Genomic DNA, 25,323 nt, shown 5'->3' with positions numbered 1-25,323 from the left:
GACACAAGCTCGCCATCTAGGTGACCTCACGGTGGTCTATAGGAGGACCATCCATCCGGAGGACACTTCAGAACCCGTGCTACTCGCTGAACCGGCACTTCTCTATACCGCTTCGAGGAAGGTTATGCGTCATATGTGTCAGTGATTGGCTGAACCACGTTGGCACAAGGGCAATGAAACACAAGTCGGTGATTGGAAGCTCAGGAATTAGCTGCAACACCGGCTTGAGCAAGACACGTACTGGGTCCAGACACGGAGAATCTTCAAAGCCTGATGGTGATATGAGGACACTTCACTTCAGCTCACATCGTCCACGAGGAACCAGGGTCAGCATGGGAAGCACATCTGATGAAATGAGCGGAGATTGGGAAGAGGAAGCATGACAGCGACACTTGTACTAGCTTTCTTGAAGCTTACTTTGCAATTCCCACATGTTCCTGGGCATAATGCATTCGGCACATTCCGTTGGTCGATGTAAGCTCGAGAGGGTACCTGAGAGGATCGTGTACTCAAGCAGCGGCCAGCCACTCTCGTCAGCCAGCGTGTGGCGTCCGCTCAACACAAAGAGGACCGCGGGCATGAAGCTAGGAGAGGCTTGTGAAGTCGATATCCAGTGCCTAGCAGTAGGTCAAAGACTTGCACTATGGTCGCCATGCTTAAGCTTTGTTCGCTCACCGGATATGCGAATAGGTGGCTCCAAAGTCCGTCAAGCAGGGGCAGAGCAGCATCTGACTGACTGACAGTAACCCATGTTCGCCGGCCCACCGAAAGGAGCCTGATCGGAATTGCTGGTGCTCTCGACCGTCACGACAGAGGCCCTTTGGCTGACGTCTGCTGCTTGGGCGTGTGCTTGATCGCATCGAAAGTTCTTCGAAAGTCCTTCTCACCTTGGGAGATTGCGCCCGCACGACGACCCAATAATGAGGCTGGACACGCGAGACCATGGCATCATGTTCGTCGATCCCTCGTATGCTACCATTTCCACAGTCCAAATCATTCAGCAGGACTCAGGAACAAGTGTTTCAAAATATGCCAGGTACTCAAGACCCTTGCTTGCCACGTGGCAGCCTGGCAGCGAAATACCACTAGTTCGAGCTCGCTTTGTGGGCGCCTGCCTCCATTGGGGCTGGTGTCGCTGCACGTCAAGTTCCCAGGAAGGCGCGTAAGCGACCTTCCAGAATGTCAATCTCCCGAGTCCCGGAGTCCCGAGATCAACAACGGCAGCTAATTGCTGATCAGTGGACTGACAAGGGGCGCTCGATCATGTTGCCACAATATTGCCATCATAACAGCATCACCGGTTCTCAGGGCTGAAATTTGAAACACACGGATGACTCCTTGAATGAGGAGTTTGTAGCTTCGACGCGCCTTGTTTGTTGCTACGTTCCGTACTGTTCTTGCGGCAGATCCACACACACCAAAGCAGTTCTCCTCGTGCGTGCGTCCACTGCTCGGCGCCGGAGTTCTTCAGTTGGCTGTCATGCATGCAGAACCGGCATGACCGGCTAGCGCGACCTAACAGCGACCATGACTTTCGGCCAACAGGAACCGGATGTCCCCTATTGATCAATCTCAACAATGTCAACATCCGCTCAGCCCTGAGCGAAGCGAGAGTGGGCTTTCCCGGCCGATCAGTCAATGAAATGGATCAAGCTAAGCAGCCTGTCCGCGTCATGTGAGGCCACGTTGGACCGACGTACTTACCACTCGACTCTCACTCACGCCCGCTCGATGCTCTTTACTAGATCGGGCAATACTTGCGCTGCCGGATGAATCGTCGCTATCCCTCTTCCTCTCATACAAATTCCAGTCACTATGGCCCGGACTTGACATCTTTCTATCGCGCAAGAAGTGGATCTCCTGGGCACCGAGAGGCGACGTTGTTGCTGCTAGAGTTCGTCTCAACATGACTGGGGCCCCTGCTCACTGGCGGAGTATTTGAATATCCCAGCTGTTGTTGTCTTCCAAAACGAGTGTGCTCAGCACAAAGATGAGTCTGGCATGGACCGAGCGCTGTTTCATCTTGGATGGTTTCAAGCCTAAGTCAGCAATGTTCTCGTGTTGTTGTCGGCGTTGCTTAAGCGGAAGTCGAAAATCCCTACCCAGGCAACCACATTGCGATGGTGGCACTCGTCCCAGGGGTGGGAACTTGATAGGATCCGGGACCAGAGCGTATTGTACATAAATGGCGAGTGCCTCGTCCTGGTAATAGCAGTCGAGTCATCCACAACCCTCGCGCGCTCTCAATTCATCTCAAGCAGATCTTCAAGTGTCGGCACTGCTCCTAGGACATCGACGTCTCGGACACGCACAGACCTACCCAGCTCCATAGACTTTCACTTGTACCACAAGGTATGACGCCTCGGGATCTCTGCTGCTGATTCCTATGCGATGCCATATTACTCGAGCAAATTTAACATGCCCTGCCAGACACAACCATGCCCAAGTCAGACATTACCAACCTCAAGCACTTCGAGACCTCTCCTACGAAGTCTCTGCCGTGGACAGCATACAACGTCGCCGCCTCCAAGACTGGTAGTGCCACCTCTCGACAGCATAAGCATCATGCAGACCTCAAGGCACAGGTTGCTGGAGTCGACAAAGCATTTGGCAAGAAGACCGGCAAGTCACAGCTGTGAATGGTGGACAGGCACCCAAGGCCGGGATCGCAAGACGATGTATAACATTTCATTATTATGGAGGTCCTTCACCGGTGAATGAGTCGATGGCATCGACAATTCATGCTTAGATATGTGTGAGAGCAGTCGTTGTTACTGTGTAGTGTACCATAGAAAATATCTCCGAGAAATATTGGTGGTGATGGTGGTATGCCTCCCTGATGTCGTAGCAATAAAGTTTAAACGGACGTTTTCTGTTCTGCATCCCGTCATGCCAGTGTCTGGCAACGCACCAAACAACGTCCTGGAACGGAAACGACAGAACTGGAGATCTATTCCAGCCATGATCTTACTGCTGAGCCTTCATAACACTGGCTGTTGTACCCGAGTCATGCGCACACCGCTGCCACCATCAACCTGAGCCTTAACTGTGGACCCCTGCCTGCAAGCTGGTGACCTTGGCAGGACTGCCACAGGCACTATCATCCAATGCGCACCGTCTGTTGATCTAGTGCCATCAGACGTGCAATTCTCAGCATCTGAGCCTTATACTCACGCCTACTCGCATAAAACTTGCGTATGCTTGTCTTGCCGTTCTCCTCCGTGACGAGAGTCTTGGTTCGAGGCGCCCGCAGGACGATCTTTAGATGACCGAATCGTCTGTATGCGTCCACATTTTGCTCCAGAACAATAGCTGCTATATGCACAGCGTACTCCATTGTATGCCAGAAGCCAACGATCAAAGTGAGGAACGGTGTGAAAGATTCTGTCGTTGGATCTTCCCTGTGCCTATCGCGGAAGATTCGCGCTGTGTACGACTCTCCCATCAGCGGTGGACAGTCGTAGTCAGCTGGGTGCACAGCCCTTCGAGTGCTGCAGGGGTTGAGGCGGATCTGATACACTGGACCCCTGACGTGTATGAAACGATCGATTTCTGGTAGCATGACACGGTGCGTCTGTGTCTTTATGAGCTGAGCAGCTGTCCTCAAGACACCGTTGAGACCCTCGAATCGGACGCTCGTGAGAGATATGCGATACGCGTAGCCCAGGTTCGTCGACTTCGCTTCGCATGCCGGCGCGTTGTCGAACATGATTGAACCACCAGCAAGCCAGGACCAGGTCGGCCAAAGCGTCGATACTGGGTCACTATCAGGCCTTTTGGGACGCCAGCTAAGCCAATAGGCCAAGGATGCTGTGTTCGACCGGCGCTGGGCTATGCCGAAGCTGTCTGAATATGTGACACCCAATGGTGTTCCCCAGTATGAATAGACACCACGAGCTCTCAACAGGCCCCGGATGGCATCCAGCTTTTCTCGTTGATGTCTAAGCTGGCGGGAAGAGTATCCCTCGATGACAGAGGCAAGCGGGCCCTTCCCGAGTACCCAGTCTAGTCTGCTCGGGGCCCATCCTCCTTGCTTGCAACTCTGATATCTCCGCGAACTTTTACGGCGCTCACTCCAGTGTCGTTCTGCCAATCCATAACAAATTGGCTCAGCATCCCATCCGTCCGGATCGAGAAGAGTGACTCTATGCCGACCGAAGAAATCCAATACCCGCGATAGGTTGCCCTCTTGATATGTCCACCCGCGCTGGAGATTTGTCAAGGAGAAGTACTTCGAGGTGATATCCTTTCACTCACCTCTGACCATGCACTCGTCTCGATCTCTCGGGCATCCAGCCGCACAGCATCGCACAAGTCGGACCCATAAACAAAACTTCCGCCACACCTGACGCCGGGCATCGACCGAGGCATGATTACGCCTGGCATATGGGTGCCCGCATCCTCCTCGAGACTGACGATTGTGGCCGCAGCACCAAGGTAGAGCTGGTCCATCGCTGCGACTTGACCTTGTCTATGGGCTTCTTTCACAATGCACAACATGTCCACCCAAAGGTATTGGTGTCCAAGCTTTCGTGTCACCATCATTGCGTCGCGCACCACTGGTGGTAGGACAAAGGGCAACTTGGGGAAGGCAGCTCTGGCGCTCTCGACTGTCTTCTCGGAATTCCAAGAGCCAGATGCGTAGCTCAGAGCTAGATAAGAGCAACCAGGAACTGCTTCGACCACCTCGTTGCTCTCGCAGTCGATCAGGTGGAGACCGTAAATGTGTTCCGGACCGTTTGGTTGGACCTTAATGTTTGACAAAGACAGGACGGAGTTCAGCAGGCTGGACAGCCAGTCGAAGTCAACCCAATGGTCAACGGAATCATCTCCTACATTCAGGCGTTGAAGACCCTGTTCTTGCCCACGCTCGAGCCAGTGTATGTCTTCATAGAGTATACGTGTGGCACGACCATGGTGTCTCGCCTTGTTGGGCTTTGTACTGCGACAAGAGAACCATAGCGTGGCCTTGGACCGCTCTTTGACCGTGCATGGCGGCGAAGCATCAAGCAAGCCAGCTTTACGGCCCCATACAAACTCGATCCCAGCTTCCTTCGATGCTGGACTGAAAAGATGTGTAAAGAGCCGGCAGACCACACAGGTCGAAACAATTCGTTCTTTCCAGAGTGACGAGAGCTCGAGCTCGGCCGACCAGGTGAATTGCACAGCGGGTTCCGGTTCTGGAGTATCCCAGCATTGCTCAGTGTCAAGCCTGGCGGAGGACTGACCTGTAGTTTCATGCTTAGAGGGCAGCAGCAGAAGAAGAGGCTCAAACACCTTCCCATAACGTCTGTAGCATTCTAAACAGATCTCTGCATCTTCGTGGTAGCCCTGGACCCTTGTGGAGTGACAGGTGACGTTGCCGTCGCTGCCGGTCGTCCTGAAGCCCATGCTGTAGGTGTGAAGTGGAGCATCTCAGGTATCAGAGCTAGAATCTTCGCTACAAGTATGGCCATCGCAACGTGATACGAGTTCGCGCAGTTCACATTCCGTACCACACGTGCAATCGCCAATCGCCAAGTGTCGCATGTCTGGATCACGGTTGCAAAATACGAATGACGATTTCGGGATCGACACCCTTGTGGCAGTCTCTCGAGGAAACTCGGAGGTCGCTCTTGTACTAAGCGTAGATGGAATAATGAGGTTCTGCGTCAGTATCGCAGTAATCATCCGGAAGCTGCGACAGTGCTCTTGTCAGTCGCACAGACGCCTTGTTGAAGGTGGCTTCTCTGAAAATTTCATTTCTGTCTGAACGGGCGCAGTCGCTCATCCGACTCCGCAAATGGGCGCCATCTCGCATGTCATACTCTGTGCCGTGTATACAGCAGTCTGTGCTGGAGTTAGTCCACCTCAGCCCGGTAGCCCATCCTCTCTAACCATTCTTGCGTGTTTCCAGCCTCGGGCGCTGCGACCGGTTGTCCATGCAATCTCACCCGGTACAAACACACGTTCTTACCACCATAATTCGCTGTTACTCTCAGCGCAAAATTCTGCGCGGCATGCAGCAGCCCGTACTGATTCACGTCCAACATTGCCGTCTGGATGTGACTCGACCTCGACACATCGTAAGTCATCTTCCCAATCCTCGCCCAATTCGGGCCCAGCACATTGCCTTTCTGCATGTCCTCGAGTTTCATCTGCTGCCACTGATCATCGTCAAGGTGTGAAAAGTCCGCCCAGAGCTCGATCTTGCGTGGTGTAGCCTCACGGTCGAGATTACCTGCACTTGGGAAGTGCTCAATGACGAGCTCCGTGGGATAGATCATCTCGTTCGTGCTAACGACGAGTCGAACGAAATCCTGGCCGAATTGAGTGGAATGTAATTGATCGGCTGCGCACCAGCAGTCGCCGTAGTCTTGCCATGAAGTTAAAGCTGCGGTAGGACCGTTCGCGTAGTGGCGCTCCATTCCCCCAAACTTCTTCCAGAAGCGTGAAAGCACACTAAGTTGAATCTCCTTTGTCGGCGTTGACTTATTAGGATCGACGAGCACTCCGTTCCAGGGAGCGAAGAAGTTGATTTTTGGTATGAGGGGTGAAGCGACGTGGCCGGACGTGCCAACCGTTTGATCAACGTGATCAGCGAGGTGATTGCTGAGAGCAAGCTGTTGCTGCTTTAGTGTCTGAAGATCCGATGCGAGGGTGGCTTGATTCGAATCTATTCTATAGTTGAGTCGACGCTCGAGATCTTGGACCTTTCTGTTTATGTTTGCCAGTGTGGAGGTGACTTGCGCGATGTCCCCGGTGGACAGACTACTGAAGTCGACAGCTGTCGCCGCAGTCGCACAATCGCCGCATATAGTACTGAAGCCTGTGTGTAGACTACCGCCGAGCCCTGTAGTCGGTAACGCCGCACAGCCGATACGCTGATAGAAGAAGCAGATGGTCGCGCCAAACATGCCGAGTCCCAGGACAAGTCCGAACAAGATTGCCATGACTGCAAATATCGATGTGACTGGTAACTTGCGTAAGTACTGCAACATCGAAGCAAGAATGTCTGATGTCGCAGACCAGGCTTGACTTAAACTCCGTGTCAGACATGACCTGAGTTGTTCGGAGACCCTCGAGACTAAGGTAGCTAATCGACTGACACCATCCCTCGTACCGCGAGATATGTTCTTGATAGGTGTGAATGGCTGTGACGCACGTGCTCGAATATTGATGGTCCGTATTCGTCGAATGCCACGCTCATAATTGTAGCTGTGATCCATCAGTCCACTGGGGAACTGCGATGGCTGCGATATATCCGATGACTGGTCAACATCTTGGCCTTCGTTGCGCTCATTCAATCGTTCGGGTTCTCGAGACTCTTCCCGCTGGCTCTCCTCGGGCACTTCAGAGGCAACCGAAGCTTCGTCAGACTCCGATTCCACTTCGCGGTCGTCGTCGTCCTCATCATCTTCTTCCTCCTCGAATTCCTCCTCGATGTGCCCAGCCATGTCCTGAAGTGACTGCTTGCCCGCCGTGCCCAGCGCATTTGGCATCTTTGACCCTTTGTTGGCGCCATATGCGTAAGATTGTTGGTTCTGAAGATCCGGTAATGGTTGTTTGGATACTGATCGGGCTGCCAGCCTTCCACCGGACTCTCCACTGACCTGGGACCTTGCTACCGTCGCCTGTCTGGTTGACCTTCGCACCTGTGGACTCTCATTTTGGATAGCACTGATCATGGAACTGCTTGATCGAGCCGGCGTCGCGCCGACCTGGCGACCGACCGACTTTCGTGGCGGCATGGTGAGATCTGTGAACGGTCGAAAACTACTTCTTGCCTTTCCAACCAATGGTCAATGAAGTCGATCAGCACATCAAATCAACGAACTTGGACAGCGTCAACATGTACAAGCAGTTCCTGTCGCAGTCTGCTGCCTGTCCGAAAGCGTACGAGGCATTCCTTGCGAGGAGGATGGCCAGTCGAAGCCAAGAAGATGAGACGCGCTTTGTGGTTGAGACTGAATCACTTGTACTTGTTGGCAGGGCGATGAATCGAATCGTCGGGATGCAGCCGCATGTGCGTCTTGTAATGGATCTTTCACTTCAAACGCGTCGCTATTATTGACTTGTCGTTCACGTGCAGTTGAATAGGTTCAATCATCTATTCAAAGGTGGAGCAGGCAATTGACTCGATTTGGGAGTCGAAAACACCGGGAAGATCCTTGCGTGAGCTCGACGGTCGGAACCACCGTACAGTGGCTCTGGTTCTAGGGCTGCCCCTGCAGACCATTAACCTCAATTCAGCACAACGTCTTCGTTGTGTCTCAAGCCTCTCTGTTTGCCACCACTTATCATATCATAGCAGAATACAGCCCATTACGGTTGAACCAAAGAGCAAACACAATGGCTTAAAAACTACAAGATTCAGGTATTCGTAGTGAATGGAGATGTCATAACGGGCCCACTCACTCCTGCTGGCTTGCTAGTCTGTACAGGAAACATTACGCCACGCTATGCATGAAGCCACAACCACAAGTGCGCCCTCACTGTGGTAGTGCTTCTTCGTCCTTCACACGATGCTCAACTGGCGAAGCATCATCAAAGACCTCTTCTTCCGACATGATGCGTACGCCACTTCCTCTTCTGGAGGACTCCGGATGGCCGCTCTTTTCTGCACCCGAGTAGTCTCCTGGTCCCTTGCTTCCGTTCGGCACATGGAATCTTTTGTCTACCCTGACCACGAGATAGAGGTAGAGACCAGAACCTCGACCGTGAAGTCGAATAGATAGAAGCATGCCTTGGACTGGTACCACGCAGGGTCGTTGATAGGTCTGGGGTCCTTGAAGTTGGTGCCCGCGCGGAAAGCAGCTCCCAAGGTGAGGAGCGTCGAGGATGTGAGGAGAATTGCGATCTTTGTCCGCCATCGACCCGTACCGAATTTCTCAAGGCGGGTCTTTCGAGGAACAACAAGTCCGATAATGACCATAGGTATCGGGAGGAATGCCACGACCATCAGGTAGACGCCAGCAGTCTGCTGAAGAATCTTGTCGATGTGGAGCGTGTGAGGGTTGAGCGTGTAAAATGACTGGACTGTCGCGGTGATGACCATGCAGAGCATTGCGCCAATCAGCACATACAGAACCAAGAAGCATCTTGACAAGGCCTTGTGCCACCCGAAGTGTGGGTGTGCTGCCCTCAACATCCGCTGCGCGAAGATGAGGTTGATCAGGAATAAGATCAACACTCCAGCTGCGACAAAGATCTGAGCAGCGATCGCAATCGAGACATCGTTCGGATAGCACGCCCATACGATGCGCAGCGTGGATGCGAGTATTCGTGCCATACAGAAGCCGAAGGTGAGTGCCGACATAATGAACTTGTGGCCACGGCGCCTGTTGATTTGGAAGATGGTCATATGACCAGCCGCCCCAATGATGAACAGCAGTAGGAAGACTGAAGTGATCGGAACGTCCAAACCGAGTGTTGGACGACCTCCAAGCGAGGAGTAGTGTGGAGGATAGGGCGCATGTTGTGTCTGTTTCTGTGAGTACGTTGTCAAGCTGAGTCGTTGAAGACACCTACCTCAGGAGACTGTTGAGTCGACATAGTGACAGCAGTACTTGTCAGGCAAGCTGTGCAGTCGTGATCAGATTCAGTTGTGCCGAGATGTTCAGATACGAGGTTGGAAAGTCTGCCAGTTATGTTTGCGAAGTTGTACGTGGCTGTTGTTTGTGGAAGGAACAATCAAGTCTGTGACACCACCTACCTCGACCCTACCTTATATCCGCCGCACCTTCCATCTCTACGCTTGACAAATGCCACATGTATCGCATGACGAATACGGCGCTTCAAGCTCGGCCGATGCGCAGGCTCGAACAAAGCACCTCCGACTCGTATGGGCTATAGAGAAGGTTTGCAAAGAAGGCAGAATGAATCTAGGAACAAAGAGGCAAAGTGGGGAATCGGTGATCGGAGCTCGCGCGCCGTTACAGTGCGACCGCCAATGAAATTCAAGTCTCGGTCGGCCGCTTCTGATCCGACTCGGTTTGGGTAGCAAGTACGAAGTACATTAGAGATGTTCGTAGCCACGTGGTCGTGCGCTCGTCGGGATCGCTAAAGACATGCAATGTCCTCTTGGCTCATCAAATAATAACGTTGTAGTCGTTGCAAGACTTCGCCGAACCGTCGTCTCTTCTCTTTTCAACGCGGTCAAAATCGTTGCTGCACTGCTGAGACTGCAACCCTGCCTCAACAGCACAACACACGTGTACGCACCGAACATAGACTGCTACGTCATTGCTGTTATGGCGCAAAATGCGCATACTGATAAAGGACTATCGGCGCCGAATTTTGGCGCCGACGACGTGGTTGAGAGGAAAGGTCCTCCGGGGCCCCCTGCATGAGGACTGGTACGATGACGTCGCTTCAAGCAACCGCGACTCCACTAGGCACCCCGCATGCTTGCACTTGCCATGCGCGTTCCTGCGTGTGCCTGAATTCGTGTTCTCATCTTCCACAGACGAAGAAGAAGCACTGACGTGCAGACCTTGATCGCCGCCAACCGCAGTGTCCCAAGTCATCCAAATTGTCCGATACTACAAAGTAGCAACACAATGGCACCAACCAACACTGCACTAAGTCCAGACTCGATCCTCGATCTCGTGGCCAAAAGTCTGCCACCATCATCCTCCGAATCTGACACCCGAATTCTGAAAGATGCGTACTCGGCAATCGCCATTTTCTGTCACAGCTGCATGCTAGCCGTGGGCTTCAAGTTGGTAGGACTAGGGGAAGGTCACAAGATTGAGGCACAATCAGACCCGCAAGACGTGTCGCCGTTGCCAGCAGAATGGAATGCCTCCAGCTCTTATGCATTCCGCTACACACATCCGCAATCGTCGATGGAGTTCCTCGTCAAGGTGACGCGACTCGGCAGTAAAGCCATCGTCAATGGCGTTGGGCTCGGTGATGACAAGACTGCGTCCTTTGAGATCAAAGCCGCCGACTGTACCTCAGAGGGCTCCTTAGCGGAGGAGAAATCGTCTGGCGACACAAAATCTGGGCTTCGAAACATCTTCATATCTAACGGCCGTATCACAGACCTAGCCGAATTGTTCAGATCCAGCATCATTCAAAAGCTGGCTCCCGGCATCCACAAAGCTGGTTACGAAGACACAGAAAGCACTACTCAGACCCAGAGATCAATACGTCCCGAGACAGCTCCGCGAGAAGATCGGGATCCATTACGTGACGATCAGCCTCGACCAGCACGACCATATCCCTTCGATGATCCACTTGCTGCCGCTCCTCGAAGACCTGTTGGGCCTGCTCCTGACTTCGCGCCGCCTGGATTTGAAGATGAGTATGAGCTGAACAGACCTGCAAGAGGGATGCCTAGGGGTGCAGAGCCATTTGGACGAATTGGTGAGCAGGACCTATACCCACCTGGCCTTGGTCCACATGATCCTTTACGCATGGGGCCAGGCGGCGGAGGGTTTCGTGGAGGCGGCGGAATGCATCCTACATTCGACGATCCGATGTTTGCAGGTCAAGGTGGTGGCCAAGGTTACGATCCTCGCGCTCCTCCAGGCGCTCGATACGATCCCATTGGTCCTGGAGACGGACCTCCAAATCTGAGAGGCGGTCCCAGATTTCCGGGAGGAGGTGGTGGCAGGTTTCCTGGTGGAGGTGGTGGCGGGAACCCGTTTGGTGGCTTCGGGAGCGGCGACTTCATCTGAGCGAGCATTGTACGAGTACACGATGAACATGACCAAATATGGGTGACAAAAGCATGGGCATGGGCATAATTTGCTCCGCTGGGCAACCACTGCTGAGCCGCGGCTTGATCAGGCACTGGAATGCCATCGAAGCCAGAAGATCCATAGAATTGCTGGTGTCAGCTTTAGCATTCAACAGACTTTGATATCCTATCTTAATCATATTTCCTCCGCTGAATTTGGCATACAGTATCAGGAAGGCAAGGAGGTCTTCCTCTTAGCGCAGGCAGTCCAAGGCTGAATAATAACGCCAAGACTCAGATTGAGAACCAGATCGCGATGTCATGCCTCACCCCAGAGGCAGGCACATGTTGTTCTTCAGCTGCAACTACCACAATCAAGCACAACTTTTCAATCTGAAGCGTTCATACTTAATTGTATACTCCTCTACGTTTAGCTCACTTCAATAAGAAGTCTACGGCATATCTCTGCGCCTGCTGCCCCTGCGCCCTCGAGCCCGCCTAGCTCGCGCGACACCGCAATCTCCCACCCTGCGACAGTTTACGAGTCCCGCCCGCCGTCATGGAGGGCTTCCCTTCCAACACAGCGATAGACACGAAGATGGACATAGACGTCAGCAAGCCATCGGAACCACATAAGCTGTCTCTTACTCAAGATGCTGGCTCTATCCCAACACTGGATGGCTGGATCGAGAGCCTCATGAGTTGCAAACAGCTGTCAGAGGCAGATGTGTCTCGGCTATGCGACAGAGTAAGGACTAGTAAACAGCAGTCAACAGCAAGATCTGACATGTCTAGGCGCGTGAAGTTCTGCAAGAGGAGTCTAATGTGCAGCCAGTGGTAGGAGCATCACAATCTCAACAAACAAAGCAGCACTGACATGTCCCCAGAAATGCCCGGTCACAGTCTGCGGCGACATCCACGGCCAGTTTCACGACTTGATGGAGTTGTTCCGCATCGGTGGTCCCAATCCGGATACGAACTACCTTTTCATGGGTACGTTTATGAATCTCGACGATTGCCATTCAAGTCCACTAACACGCGCCAGGCGACTACGTCGATCGAGGATACTATTCGGTTGAGACCGTTACACTGCTCGTTGCTTTGAAGATCAGATATCCTTCCCGTATCACCATCCTACGAGGTAACCACGAATCGAGACAGATCACACAGGTTTATGGCTTCTACGACGAGTGCCTGCGCAAGTACGGGAACGCCAACGTTTGGAAGTACTTCACAGATCTCTTCGACTACCTTCCCCTGACCGCCCTCATCGACAACCAGATCTTCTGCCTTCACGGTGGTCTTTCGCCCAGTATCGACACCCTAGACAACATCAGATCTCTCGACAGAATCCAGGAGGTGCCTCATGAGGGTCCCATGTGTGATCTGTTGTGGAGTGACCCGGACGACCGCTGTGGATGGGGTATCAGTCCCAGAGGTGCAGGCTACACGTTTGGTCAAGACATCTCAGAGGCCTTCAATCATAACAATGGCTTGACCTTGGTGGCAAGAGCGCATCAGCTGGTCATGGAGGGCTACAACTGGAGTCAGGATCGGAATGTTGTTACCATCTTCAGTGCTCCCAACTACTGCTACCGCTGCGGCAATCAGGCAGCGATCATGGAGATCGACGAGCATCTGAAGTACACTTTGTAAGTCAACATCACCCGAGAGTTTGAACGTTCACTGACCACAACAGCTTGCAATTCGACCCATGTCCTCGGGCCGGAGAGCCTATGGTCAGCAGAAGAACGCCAGACTACTTCCTCTGAGCGATTCGAGAAAGATACCCAACACATCTAGACAGAGCGGCAGAGCGAGCTAAAGACTTCCTTAGACCTCAAAAGCATCATCCGTGGATGGACAAAAGCCAAAGCCTGCAGATCCCTAATCTTCATAGCCACCCACAGACTATCAGACCTGTGATAAGCCCAGTCCGTTCCGCAACTTCTGTCCTCCGAGTCAGGTAAGGCAATGATGTTAGAGTAATGCAGCGAGGACGAAGTACCAAATCTGCAGCAGTTGCAGACAGCGCTGGCTGCTGCTGTATTAAATGACATGACATCGAGCGTCATTCTTGCATGTCCGAAGAAGCCATGCTCAGCGCGACCGATGAACGGGCCTCAATGTTTCTCAACCTTCTGCTCAGTGACTCAAGTTCCATCAAGTCCAAGCCTCAGACCTCATACCCTGCGGAAACCTCGAAGTGCACCATCTGCTGCCATGCCGCCAAGGCAGGCCCAGATGAAGGACCTGGAACTGCAAGACTATGTTCAAAGGCGTCTCACATCGGTCTGAGTTACCACTGGCTGCGACCACGCGAGTGTGAATGCTTGCGTCTGCGACATTCACTGACTGTCTCTGAGCTATATAGCTGGCCCGCTTTTGTTCTTCTCTCTCACATCTACCCACCTCGACTACAAGCGTGCAAAGTTTCTGATAAATACGATCATTTGATTCTGGTCCAAGTCGCAATTAGCGCAGGAATTGCCTAAAGATCGCATTCGAGATGTCTTCCACAAAGCCTACTGCTCGAGGCATGACCTCCGAGACTGCAGGCAAGGCCCAGAAGCGCAAGGTCATGGTAGGTGGTCACCCTCTACACCATACGCAAGGCCTTACTTACACTTTGCTCCCCAGGACGTCGAATCGAGCGACGAGTCAGCCCATACTGTTCATTTCGACGAGCAGCCTATTCGGGAGGCCGCCAAACCTGCAACGACGCCAGCCACTGCCAAAGTCCCAGCGCTTAAGTCTGCTACTCCTGCTTCTGCAGCTGTTAAGTCCAAGATCACCACTACCCCTGCTGCCACGCCTCCTGCTGCGTCTAGGAAGGTCAAGTCAGACTCTACTGAAGTCGAAGTCATCGACACTCCCCTCAGTCCTCCAGTCAAGCGCCAGAGGCAGACCAAGAAGACTATTGCTGAGGCCAATGTCCCAAGCGCTGCTTCTATGTAAGTCCTATTCACCTCTGAGTTCTCGACCATACCCCGCTTTGACCTTAGAGCCCGCCTGGGCCAATTTGAGCAGCTATCCTACAAGAAGATGTGCAGTCACTGACCCCTTTCACAGGAAGAAGAAAGAGAAGCCCGCCCCACCCTGCCCAGTCTCCGTCGGCGACATGGGCTTCCATAAGTCCCTCAACGTGGTCAACAATAAGCCCATGTCCGACAAGAAGATCCTCGTCCGCGTCATGGAAGTCGAATGGGACTCAGGCAGTGGCAAATGGTGCGTTCTTCTGGAGAACCGTGGCGACATTCTCCCGCGCGAGGCTGCATGGTGGGAGGACGCCAATAAGGTCGAGTTGCCGCTTGGGAAGGGCACTGAGGTGATGGTCAAGGTCAACACTGGTTGGGTTGAAGGGGTTGTTGAGGGGGTTGAGCGGGATGATGGTAAGTTCACGTCCATCACAATTGTTCTTGCCACGGTTTGCGAATTCCTGGCAGAGGCCTCCTGGCAGCACTTTCAAATGAATCGACGAACGAACGCTAATTGTCCTACCTGACAGACAAGGGAGAATGGCTCTACGAATGCGACGTGGTTGGTACCATAAAGGCCGCCTCAGACAAGGTCAAAGAGGCCAAGTCTCCACACAAGGTCAAGGTCGAAAAGAGTATCAAAAGTGAGCTGACAGGCGAGAACGGTGAAGGAAGAGTAGAGTTCTCTTTCAAAGAGGAGAACTAGAGCCGCGCTTGAGTGACTGATCTTCGCAGAACAAGTCAGCAGCTAAATGATCTGAAGAAACTGAAGCCAAACCGACGGCTAAGCTGGAGCAATTTTGACGGTGGAATACCACGACACATCGGCGACGAAGCACGTGGTCTGCTCCATCACTGCAGCCAAAGTTGTGCCGCCAAAGTGGACTCACCGACCGACGACAAGTGCGGCCATTGCTGTGAAGCATCGGCCGGCGCAATAGGTCCTCGTCAATGACCAGGAATATCATAGAGACTCATTGAATTCCCGAGCTTGAGCATTACATATTTTGGTCCATCCTACCATGATCACCTTACGGGTCTGATCACTCTCAGATAGCTAGCTGAAGAGCTCAACAAAGTCTTCGCACACGCATCTATGCCTTCGCCTCTCCTCTTTCTATCTACCTAGAACCTTTCCGTCTTCAACCAGTGGCTCTGATCTTACTCAAGTCTCACTTTAACTTCCCCAGGCTTGCAGACGAAGAAGTCGTCTCCTCGGGCCAACTCATTCACTACCGCCGTCGATGTATAAGTATGTCGCATGTACCCCTGTCGTCTTTGCCTCTTCTGTGCTTCCATCGCCAGCGGTCTGCCCTTCGCCGCTTCCCTCTGACGATACCTTCTTACACCCGTCATCTCAGAGCGGAGAGGCACGTAGGCCAGCGACCTTCGCATTCAAGTACTAGCACTTCCGAAAGAGCGCTCAGTCAAAAGACTCCTGGAGAAAGCAAGTCAACATTCGTTTCCAAGCTCACCACCGAAGAAGTTGACCCACCTCGGCAACAGAGCGCTACCGGAAGCATCATGCTCCGTCTTCCTCAGATACCTCAGGATCGGGCAATCCTAGCATTCCCAAGAAGCGGCCTCATTCGGCGACTGTCCAAGATGGCAGCACATCAAATGAACCACCAAATTCGAAAGCGGTGAAGAAGCAGGATGTGCACCAGATCAACAGCAACGCTCAGATTCCTGGACCGAAATACTCAAAAGGTGAACGTGTCTTTCTCAAATTTCCTCGAGAGTGGGGTGAGCGCCGCACGTGCGGCTTCCACATTGGCCGTAACAGGTGGGATGCAATCGAGCAATCATGGCTCTACGACTTCGTATGGTGCGGCGAGGAAGGAATCTCATTCTCGGTCGTCGAGGATCGAGTTCTGAGACCGAAGTTCAAGGCGGGAGACCGTATCAAGCGGGAGCTTGGGAGTGGTGTCGAGGTAGACATTGTGGTCACACAAGTTACATTTGACGGAGAGCAAATCAAGTACAGAGTCTTGATGACTGGATCGCTCTTGGCCAGCGAGATCCAGAGTGCACATGGCGATGTGTCGCGGGAGCAAGGGTATCCTGAAGTCGTCATTGACGGGGACAATGTCACTGTCAAGTCCATATGCGTGACGTCTTCCTCGATCTCGATGGGCGGGATGATCCGGAGTGCTATTGGTGGAATGGGAGGCGTTCTGAACGGGGTGCCTAAATTTGCTGTTGATAAGGACAAGGTCAATTTCAAGGCATCGCTCATTCTCAAGGACCTTTAGACTCGCCAAGCGATCAGTGTAGGAGAGACTCGATGGCAAGACTCTCCTCATTGCCCGCGGAGACATGCCCTTGCGATAGGCCTTGGACTATAGCGAGCAGCTTTGGAAACGCAGAAGGCGCAGAGAAGAGTGTACCAGTGGTTGAAATCGATGTTGGATCGCGAGATGTTGGAAAGAACGATCTTGGCATTGCCAGAGACGGACGAAAACCTGGACAAAGCATATCTCCTGAGGGCGACGTGCTTCCAGCACAAGATGATTGTCCCTCGCGCGCCAGAGGGATCAATCGACCTGTCGGTTGGTGGAAAGTGTTGCGCTTAGGAACCATCCGGTTCTATAGAGGCACCCACGTAGCTGGGAACCCATGAGAGCGAGAATTTGAGGACCCTTTGCCGGCGTTGCAGATATGCACTAGTCTTCCATCTACCGAGCCCGAAATCTTCCAGGACCACTCAGTCCTAAGCATTCGCCGTCTTCGGCTTCTTCGTCCCATACTTACTCCTCGACCTCAACTTCCCCGCCACACCGCCCAAATCCGATACCCCCCTAACCAAATGATACCTCACACCCGGACAATCCTGACTCCTCCCGCCCCTAATCATCACCACGCTGTGCTGCTGAACATTATGTCCCTCGCCCGGGATATACGCGCTCACCACCCTGCCCGTGCTCAGTCGTACTTTAGCGGTCTTTCGCTGGCCCGAATTTGGTTTCTTGGGTTTCGTAATGCCGACTTTTAAGCATACGCCTTTCAGCTCGGGGCGGTTGATCATGGCGGGTGAGATGGGTCGGCGTGCTTTTTTGGCCGTTCGGGGCTTGTGGCGGAGCTGGTTTAGGGTGCTGTGGTGTGGCCGTGTGGTGGTGAATGTGCGGAGAGAGCTTGCCGTTGGTAGCGAAGGGAATTGTGTCTTTTGCGATCTCGAACAGAGGAGGCTGCTCGCTGTTGTTCTGGTTGTAGATCGGAGTGACGTGCTGGAGCATTGAGGATGTAGGGAGAGCGACTGCAGTGCACGCAGGAGGCGTACTGAGGGAAGGTAGGTCATGATCGACCGCGTCAAAATGGACGGCGATAGTGGAAGGTGCTATGCGCCGCTTGGATGCAGTATCAACTCGATCTTCGCGGTGTACGTGACGACGACAGCTTGAATGTGAGGAAGTTACATTTGAGGAAGTCGCAATCCAGAATCTTAGCTTCCGCCAATAGTGGTCATTTGCTTTCTGTCCCAAACTAGCAGGTCCGATGCAGATTCCGACCACAGTACCTATTTGATGACCAGCACCCGGTCGACAACAAGAATGACCACAGCTGACAATTGTGATGATGCTGCCGTTTGACAATGTCGGGTGGCGTCGACAACACGGGTGATGTGATGCCAACGAAAGGCATGTGCCGAGTCTGGAAAATTCGACGATCGAATTCATCTCAAGATAGGACATTGGATTTGCCTCTATCGAAGTACAAGTCTGTACATGTAAGCGTTGAGGCCTTTCAACCACGACGCTCTTCTATATGTCGGGAAATGGGCTGCATGTGACTCAATGTCACAAGAGCCAGAGCTTCCCGCCAAAATGCCGTGCATAAGCACCGCAGCCCTCTGACATACGCCGGACAAGCCTTCCACAAGGCCTCCGCAACCTCAATATCGCGTACGCCCCTGACCTGTATGCAACGGTGACACCAAATAGCACACCAAGATAGACACCCGGATTGACATTCAGATGATATAACTCCAACACCTGTGACCCATTTTCAATGGGACACTTCCCGTCCGCTAAATGCTGTTCCTCTTTACAGCTGAACTCCACCCCACGCAAAGCATAGGGGGCGATCCCGCCCAGCATCCATTTCAACGGACTGGCGTAGCTCAGCTGCTTGAGGCCCCCTGGAAGGGTTATTGCAATCACGCCAGCAAGATTGGTCAAGGTGGAGACCAAGACGCAAGAAGCCGTGACAGCAAGACCAGGATGGGAGATGAAGGTCATGAGTGCAATGCCGATGCTCTCACCACAGCTGACCACGCAGAAAGCGCCGAGCGTCATGGCGAAGAACAGTTCCACTGTGTGAGGCATGCCTATGCCGAAGACGCTAAGTATTGCGAAAAGCAAAGCGCCAACAATCTCCGACGGGAGCTCGACGAGGGTATAGCTTATGAAGAAGGATTCTGGGGAGTAAAGATTGTCGATCTCTTCCCGGTAGAAGAGAGATTGGTCTGGTGGGAAGAATGCGATCGCGTTGAGCATGCCAACGAAAAGGCTCGCTGCGCCTGTCTGTATGACACCCACGCGGGACTGTACGGAGAAATAGTCGTTCTGGAGCGGTGCGAAGAAGATGAGGTTCGTGAATGCCAGTCCCATGATCTGGAAGGTGCGACCTAGCGCAATTGTTGGTTGGCGACGGAGCGAGGTGATAGATCGGTGGAAAAGGAGCGGAAGCGCTTTCGTGATGGAAAGTGGCTGTCTGGCATAAGCACCGAGTTGAGCCGCTTGAGATATCGCTGGCGCTGAATCAGTCGAGAACGAGCTGGGATCAAGCAGGGCAGGTGTGTAACAGCCTTCCTGCCATGCTGTGATCGTTGCAGATTTCCTGTTGGACGCGAGCGACTCGTGGCCTCGTCGCATCGCCGTCGCAGGTAACGAATAATGTGTAACAATGTCTAGCGCAAAGTCGGCTGGGTTTTGGTACCGTGGGCATGTGAGGCCAAAGTCGGTAAAATGTTCCAGCATCTGATCAGTGGCACCTGAGTAAGCAACTTTTCCGCCTTTGCTCAGGAGCAGCGTAGTGTCAAACCGGGACAGCCATTCAGATTGGGGCTGATGCAGAGCAAATATGATGGTACAGCCTTGAGTCGCGAGGGTCTCCAGTACGTCAATGATGGACGACGCAGTGACACTGTCAAGCCCGGAAGTGGGCTCATCGAGCATTAAGACCAATGGATCAGCTAAGATCTGAATGGCGATCGATAGTCGCGTCTCTCGCCACCGCTTATGCCTCTCACGAGCTCACTGCCGACAACGGTGTCAGCGCAAGCTTTGAGACCCAGATCCGAGATCAGCGACTCGACACGTTCGCACTGCTGGGTTTTCGTCAGGTGAGCGGGCAGTCGCATTTTGGCGGCAAAGCGAAGCGTCTCACGCACCGTCAATAGAGCTAGGAGTCCTGCGTCATCCTGGGGTACGTACGCTGACACAGATCGAAGGACAGCATTGGTGACCTCGGCGCCGTTCAACAACATGCGACCGTCCCGGTGGTGTAATTGCTGAGTTCTGTCAAGCGATCTCTTCGCCATGAAGTTCAGTAAGGTGGACTTTCCACTCCCCGACGGGCCAAGAATTGCATTCAGCGAACCAGCTTTGAAGTTGGCCGATAGATTGCAGATGACTGGCTGAGACACCGCGTTCTCGGAGCCTCGTCCGTGCTTCAGGTCTAGGCAAATGTCTTGCAGCTCAATGCTGACTGACCGCTTTTTGGTGTCCTGTGGGCGGCTCCTGGCCATTGACAGTTGCTGAGCCTTCTGATTCTCTGCGGCTGGCCGGGAGACCTGTATTATCTCTTGCTTGCAGTGCAGAACAAGTATGCTCAGCATGGCAAGCAAAATAGTGAGTCCGACAAGTGCAAGTATCGGCTTCCATAGCCAGTTGGCGGGAATATCCAACGACTTGAGAATAAAATCGCCATTATACTCGATACAAGCAGCTGAGGTCTTGTCCGCATCTGATACTGGGCAGTCGTAGAAATGGCCAGCAAACTCGTTCGTACATAAGGCACCAAATCCATAGTACTGGAGGGAGTCAGTGAGCCAAACGATCAGCAGCTAAGGAAACTTACTGTGTACGCAGTCCACTTCGTCCAGCGAAGCCAGACAGAGATCTCAGCAGTGTTGACGAAGAAGCCGCCAGCTAGGGACTGTATGGTGAACGCGCAGTTGGCGATGAGTGACGCCACCATGAAGTGACGGTTGAGGGCCACACAGAGGGTTGCTAGGTTGACTGCGGCAAAATGGAGCAGGAGCCCAACTCCAAAGAAGACCAGATACTGATCAGCTTGGTGACGGAAGCCAGCCATGAAGTAGAATATAGTTGAGTACAGGAAAGGCACTGGGATGTCTTCGAGCAGTAAACGAGAAAGCCTTCGACTGGCCACGAATGCGGCAGCGGACGACACTGCTTCTTTGCGCTCTCTGTCGAAGACCTGGATATCGATTGTGAGTCGGTAGGTTTCCATGATGAGAACAAGGTAGCTTTGCATGGTTGTCGCTGCCCATAGAGCTCCCTCTCTGGTGCGAATGCCAGAAAGGTCGCTTGGTACTTGGAAAAACGTCCAGCCAGTAATCAGACCCAAGACGATTGCTTCGATTATACTTGCAGTAGCGCCGAGACGATCGCGGTACGTGACCTTCCAAGTCCTGTGTGTCAAGATCTGGATTCTTTGTAAAGCTGAGCAACGCGAGCGCTGGCGAGGGAGTGGCTTGGTAAAGATTGGCGAGGATGCTCCGTTCGTTTGTGTGGCTGAGTGGTCAGATTGCTTGACGGCATATATCTGAGCAGACTTAGCCGCCCATGCTGTTCGTAGCATTGCCAGCTGAGCTTGCGAATCGACCTCCCGTTCTGGAGATCTGCTGTCGATGGACGAAAGTCCAATGATATGCTCAAAAGGATTAAAGTGCTCGGGAATCGGATGACCAAGGGTTTCCAGATATGCTGGACACGCCTTTGCATTACCAGCATATACTGGTCTGCCCTGCGAAAGAACTATGAGATTGTCGAGCAATGGCCAGATATCAGAGCGAGGTTGATGAACTGTACAGCGTGTCAGCTAGCTTTGATTCCACTCCTGGTCAACATACTTGTCATCACAACTGTTTTGCCTCGGATAGCCAATGACTTCAATATCCTCACCACTTGTAGTGCTGACGAGGCATCAAGGCCAGTAGTGGGCTCGTCGAGGACCAATACGGGGCTGTCGGTGAGCATTTGCACTGCTATACTGGTTCGACGCTGTTCACCTCCGCTACAACCTTTGTGGACGGCATCTCCAATCCGGGTATGTGCACACCCTGCCAGTCCAAGGTCTTGAATCACTTGTTCCACTCGCTGCTCACGCTGCGCGGCATCTGTGGAAGCAGTCAGGCGAAGTTTCGCAGCATACAACAACGTCTCTCTGACGGTCAATTGCGGAATCAGCACATCGTCCTGTACAGCGTAGGCGACATCTGGGCCTTCACTGTGACTGTTGCTGCTGAAGTCCAAAGGACTCGAGTTGTAAGTTATACTGCCGCTCACTTCTGTAGTCGCGTTTGGGTGACGTCGCGAGATCGCGGTCAGGAGAGTGGTTTTGCCGGATCCACTGCCGCCGACAATGGCAGTGAGCGATCCTGCGCCGATGTCGACGGACAGGCCATCTAGGGTGACCTTTGAGTGTTGAACTTGTGGTTTAGATTTGCCCGTCAGAAATCGAGTCAATCTGTGAATGTGATTAGGTGTCCATTGCAGCGTGACTCCCAGGTCGCGGATTTGTATGTTGACAGGCGAGAATGTGGACGACTTTTCTGTGACTGTCACTGTGGGTTCCGGAGGTGGATCAGCGCCCATACTGGGTGTGACCGATTGCCATAGATGAATGCTCCTGGTGTCGGTCCGGCTGTGGTCTTGATAACAGGACAAGCGGCAGCATGAAATTGGATATGTTAGAAGCCTACCTTTCTAAGGAATAACACAACTTCCAGGGATGCAAAGGCCATTGCCGGAGGGCTCAGTCGACTGCGAATGCCGATAAGGCAGCACGCTGTGCAGTACTGCTGTAGTGGCTGCGCTGGTCGAAGAGGCTAGACTTCCCCAAAGACCTCTGTATGAGACGCATAGGGTTGCCCCTTCATGTCTAGGCAAAGCCAAAAACGGCGTCTGAACTTTGAGTAACAGATAAACGAGGTCCTTCGGCAACAGTGTAACGAGTTTGGCACGTTTCTACCAGATAGGGTGATAGGGTTGGCGGACACTCGTGACTGCAATGGTCGAATCATCGTCAGCATATACAGGAATAGACCTTGACGCAAAAGTCTCTTGCACGTTCTCAGGAAATAGGACGCGCAGGCCTTGATTCGTCCAAGAAGGAAGAGGGAAAGCGGAAAGCATCTCTTGCAGTACGTCTGCCCATTTTGTACCTGGGTAGCTCATTCCATGAATTCGGGATAAGCGATTTTCTGCGCTCGTCTATTGGCTAGTTTACGCGACGATGGAGATGAAGCAACCACTGGCAAAGCTTAGACTGACCTCCAACCCTGTTGGAGATGCCCCTACTTCAGCCCTACCTTTTCATTGGCAAAATTGGCCCAGTATCATTGAGGCTTGCATTGCCGTCGATATTTGTAGCTGCACGACATTCTCAGCCCCAAGCCTCTTCTGCAGTATCATGAGCTTGCCTGATCAGGATATTCTCTACCTCATTGGGATGGGAAAAGTTTGGCTGCGGCCGTACATGCGCCATACCTGGCACTTTGGTAAGTTGGCCTGTCCCATATGCGCTGGTGAGCACCGTGGCGTCGCTGAACTTCATGCCAATTCTCTGTGCTCTGGCGCTGTCTCTACCGACTTTGGAAGGAGAATCGTGGTCTCCTGGTCTACCTAGCAAGGCTTGTTTCTTGTTGATACGGGATTCATGCTTTCCATCGCAGATGATAGCAGAAATACATTCATGGGAGAACCATGTCGGTTTGCTGCCCACATGATAAGTACCATGCGGCTCTCGCATTACTCCCTTTCGATCTGCAGATCATCCTCGGCCTCCTTGTCGATCTTCAGAGTCTTCGAAACTCGGTGACCATCGCATGACCATGGAGCCTACCATCTCAGAGAAGACCCTTGCTGGCACATCAGTGATCAGCCTAGCCATAAAATCCAGCCCACTCTCACAGACGCTCCATTCCATCGCCATTGTCGCCGTATCGGTCATTACCGCCTTCACGGCCGTAGCTTTGACCTCGCCGAACTTCCAAGACCTTGTCCACAACAGCATCATCACCTCCAGCCCAGGCACCCTCTCCCTGCCAACCATCCAAGCCCTCCTAGCAGATATCTCGATAGCGAGCTTCCTAGCTGTGATCCTCACCTGCATGCTCAAACCACGTCTGACGGCCGAGCACCACTCCTTCCCGTACGCATCTCGTCCCTACCAAAACTTCGGCGCCACCGCCTTCGATTTCCAACTCCTAGTCTTCAGCATCTTCCACCAAAGACTCGCCTCACAGATCGTCCACTCCATCGTCATCACCGTACACACCTTCGCCTGGCTCGTAGTCATCCAAGGCACGTTCGGCACGCTGGGCACAGCCCTGATCGTCTTCGCTTGCTGTGCTCAAGGCATTTCCTTCGGCGATGATGTCTTCGCAGCTATCAACATGGCACTGCACATCACCCTCGGTGTCGGTGCATACACGCTGTACCACCCCCAAATCGGGCCTTACGACCCACTCATCATCCTCATTATTGCCAAAGCCGTTATCTTCTGGGGCGGGATGGCACTGACCACCAACCACGCCTTCGAACCACTCCCGCCAGCCTACGATGCCGCCACAGGAGAGATCGAACCACAATTTGGCGAAGTGGCCTGGACGCTTCTTCTCAAGAACCCACTCAAAGCGTTCGCGCTCATGGGTCTGGGACTCGCGAGTGAGATCGAAGCGGGCTCGCCGGGGCGGTTCGTGTCGACGATCTTGTACAAGATGATGTATCATATGGGGTATCGGTCGAAGACGCTGCTTGATAATGCCGAAGCTAAGAGGTGGTCGAGGGAAGTCATAGAGAGAGGTTGGAGTGCACATTCGATGACTGCCCAGTGGTATGGTTGGGCTGCGCATGGGAGCCAAGCGGGAATTGTTGAGAAAGGGGAATCGTTGCTGGAGCAAGAGGGCGAGGTTCGAAGGGGTGTGCGGCAGTCTTTTGCTGGTGTTTGGGATCGCGATTGTTAGGGCGACCAGTTTTGATCGATGCTGTTAGATATACACTGGCGGCCAGCTGAGAAACTAGACGTTTCACTCCTTTCCAGTCCATCGATCGTGCTATTCGTGATGCCTTTGATGCGTGAGTGAAAGCTTTACTGATTCATCCGTGGCGTCGGGTAAGGCGGACATCGACGTGAGTGACACAGCATCGATACCGTCGCGGGTCCTTCAGTCATTGGAACCGAAGGCCAGAGATTCGTGTGGTATGCACGGAGATTTGGAAGAGACGTCGAGCAGCTGGCCCACAAGTGCTGCTCATTATGAGGTTCTGGGTTATGGCGAGCAATCAAAGCCTGACATTGCTCTGTGACTGAGTCGGTCCACCAGGGTCTAAAATAGTGAGCCTACTGTAAATTCAGCCTCAGCTTGTTGGAAAGCTCGACCGCGGAATTCCTGGCGAGGTAGGGCGCTGTGGAAGTTCAGATACG

General features: G+C 53.0%; 8 protein-coding genes across 8 annotated transcripts; 4 read left to right on the top strand and 4 right to left on the bottom strand.

Moving 5' to 3' along the window:
• Nucleotides 1-3,100: 3,100 nt before the first annotated feature.
• On the bottom strand, nt 3,101-5,391 carry AB675_4548 (uncharacterized protein; the record flags this gene model as incomplete). The annotated part of the gene is made up of 2 exons (XM_018144694.1): nt 3,101-4,207; nt 4,258-5,391. 2 exons carry the CDS (start codon nt 5,389-5,391, stop codon nt 3,101-3,103), a joined length of 2,241 nt encoding a protein of 746 aa, XP_017998957.1.
• Nucleotides 5,392-5,840: 449 nt separating this feature from the next.
• Nucleotides 5,841-7,730, bottom strand: AB675_4547 (uncharacterized protein; the record flags this gene model as incomplete). Its single annotated transcript, XM_018144693.1, has 1 exon — nt 5,841-7,730. The coding sequence occupies one exon, from the start codon at nt 7,728-7,730 to the stop codon at nt 5,841-5,843; it is 1,890 nt and encodes a 629-aa protein (XP_017998888.1).
• A 926-nt stretch (nt 7,731-8,656) lies between these two features.
• Nucleotides 8,657-9,534, bottom strand: AB675_4546 (uncharacterized protein; the record flags this gene model as incomplete). The annotated part of the gene is made up of 2 exons (XM_018144692.1): nt 8,657-9,463; nt 9,511-9,534. The coding sequence occupies 2 exons, from the start codon at nt 9,532-9,534 to the stop codon at nt 8,657-8,659; spliced, it is 831 nt and encodes a 276-aa protein (XP_017999137.1).
• Nucleotides 9,535-10,541: 1,007 nt separating this feature from the next.
• On the top strand, nt 10,542-11,666 carry AB675_4545 (uncharacterized protein; the record flags this gene model as incomplete). Its single annotated transcript, XM_018144691.1, has 1 exon — nt 10,542-11,666. One exon carries the CDS (start codon nt 10,542-10,544, stop codon nt 11,664-11,666), a length of 1,125 nt encoding a protein of 374 aa, XP_017999101.1.
• A 561-nt stretch (nt 11,667-12,227) lies between these two features.
• AB675_4544 (Serine/threonine-protein phosphatase PP2A catalytic subunit) lies at nt 12,228-13,440 on the top strand (the record flags this gene model as incomplete). The annotated part of the gene is made up of 5 exons (XM_018144690.1): nt 12,228-12,416; nt 12,464-12,505; nt 12,556-12,661; nt 12,714-13,320; nt 13,368-13,440. 5 exons carry the CDS (start codon nt 12,228-12,230, stop codon nt 13,438-13,440), a joined length of 1,017 nt encoding a protein of 338 aa, XP_017999062.1.
• Nucleotides 13,441-14,177: 737 nt separating this feature from the next.
• On the top strand, nt 14,178-16,901 carry AB675_4543 (uncharacterized protein; the record flags this gene model as incomplete). Its single annotated transcript, XM_018144689.1, has 5 exons — nt 14,178-14,252; nt 14,309-14,622; nt 14,741-15,060; nt 15,177-15,290; nt 16,153-16,901. 5 exons carry the CDS (start codon nt 14,178-14,180, stop codon nt 16,899-16,901), a joined length of 1,572 nt encoding a protein of 523 aa, XP_017999027.1.
• A 681-nt stretch (nt 16,902-17,582) lies between these two features.
• On the bottom strand, nt 17,583-22,490 carry AB675_4542 (putative ABC transporter ATP-binding protein/permease; the record flags this gene model as incomplete). The annotated part of the gene is made up of 5 exons (XM_018144688.1): nt 17,583-17,925; nt 18,562-19,847; nt 19,898-20,680; nt 20,728-21,698; nt 21,746-22,490. The coding sequence occupies 5 exons, from the start codon at nt 22,488-22,490 to the stop codon at nt 17,583-17,585; spliced, it is 4,128 nt and encodes a 1,375-aa protein (XP_017998987.1).
• Nucleotides 22,491-23,728: 1,238 nt separating this feature from the next.
• On the top strand, nt 23,729-24,862 carry AB675_4541 (uncharacterized protein; the record flags this gene model as incomplete). Its single annotated transcript, XM_018144687.1, has 1 exon — nt 23,729-24,862. The coding sequence occupies one exon, from the start codon at nt 23,729-23,731 to the stop codon at nt 24,860-24,862; it is 1,134 nt and encodes a 377-aa protein (XP_017998958.1).
• Between the last annotated feature and the right edge of the window lie 461 nt (nt 24,863-25,323).

This window comes from Cyphellophora attinorum (assembly GCF_001299255.1).
Source record: "Cyphellophora attinorum strain CBS 131958 chromosome Unknown Contig16, whole genome shotgun sequence".
Taxonomy (NCBI): Eukaryota; Fungi; Ascomycota; class Eurotiomycetes; order Chaetothyriales; family Cyphellophoraceae; genus Cyphellophora; species Cyphellophora attinorum.
This window is presented reverse-complemented; position numbering and strand designations above follow the sequence as displayed.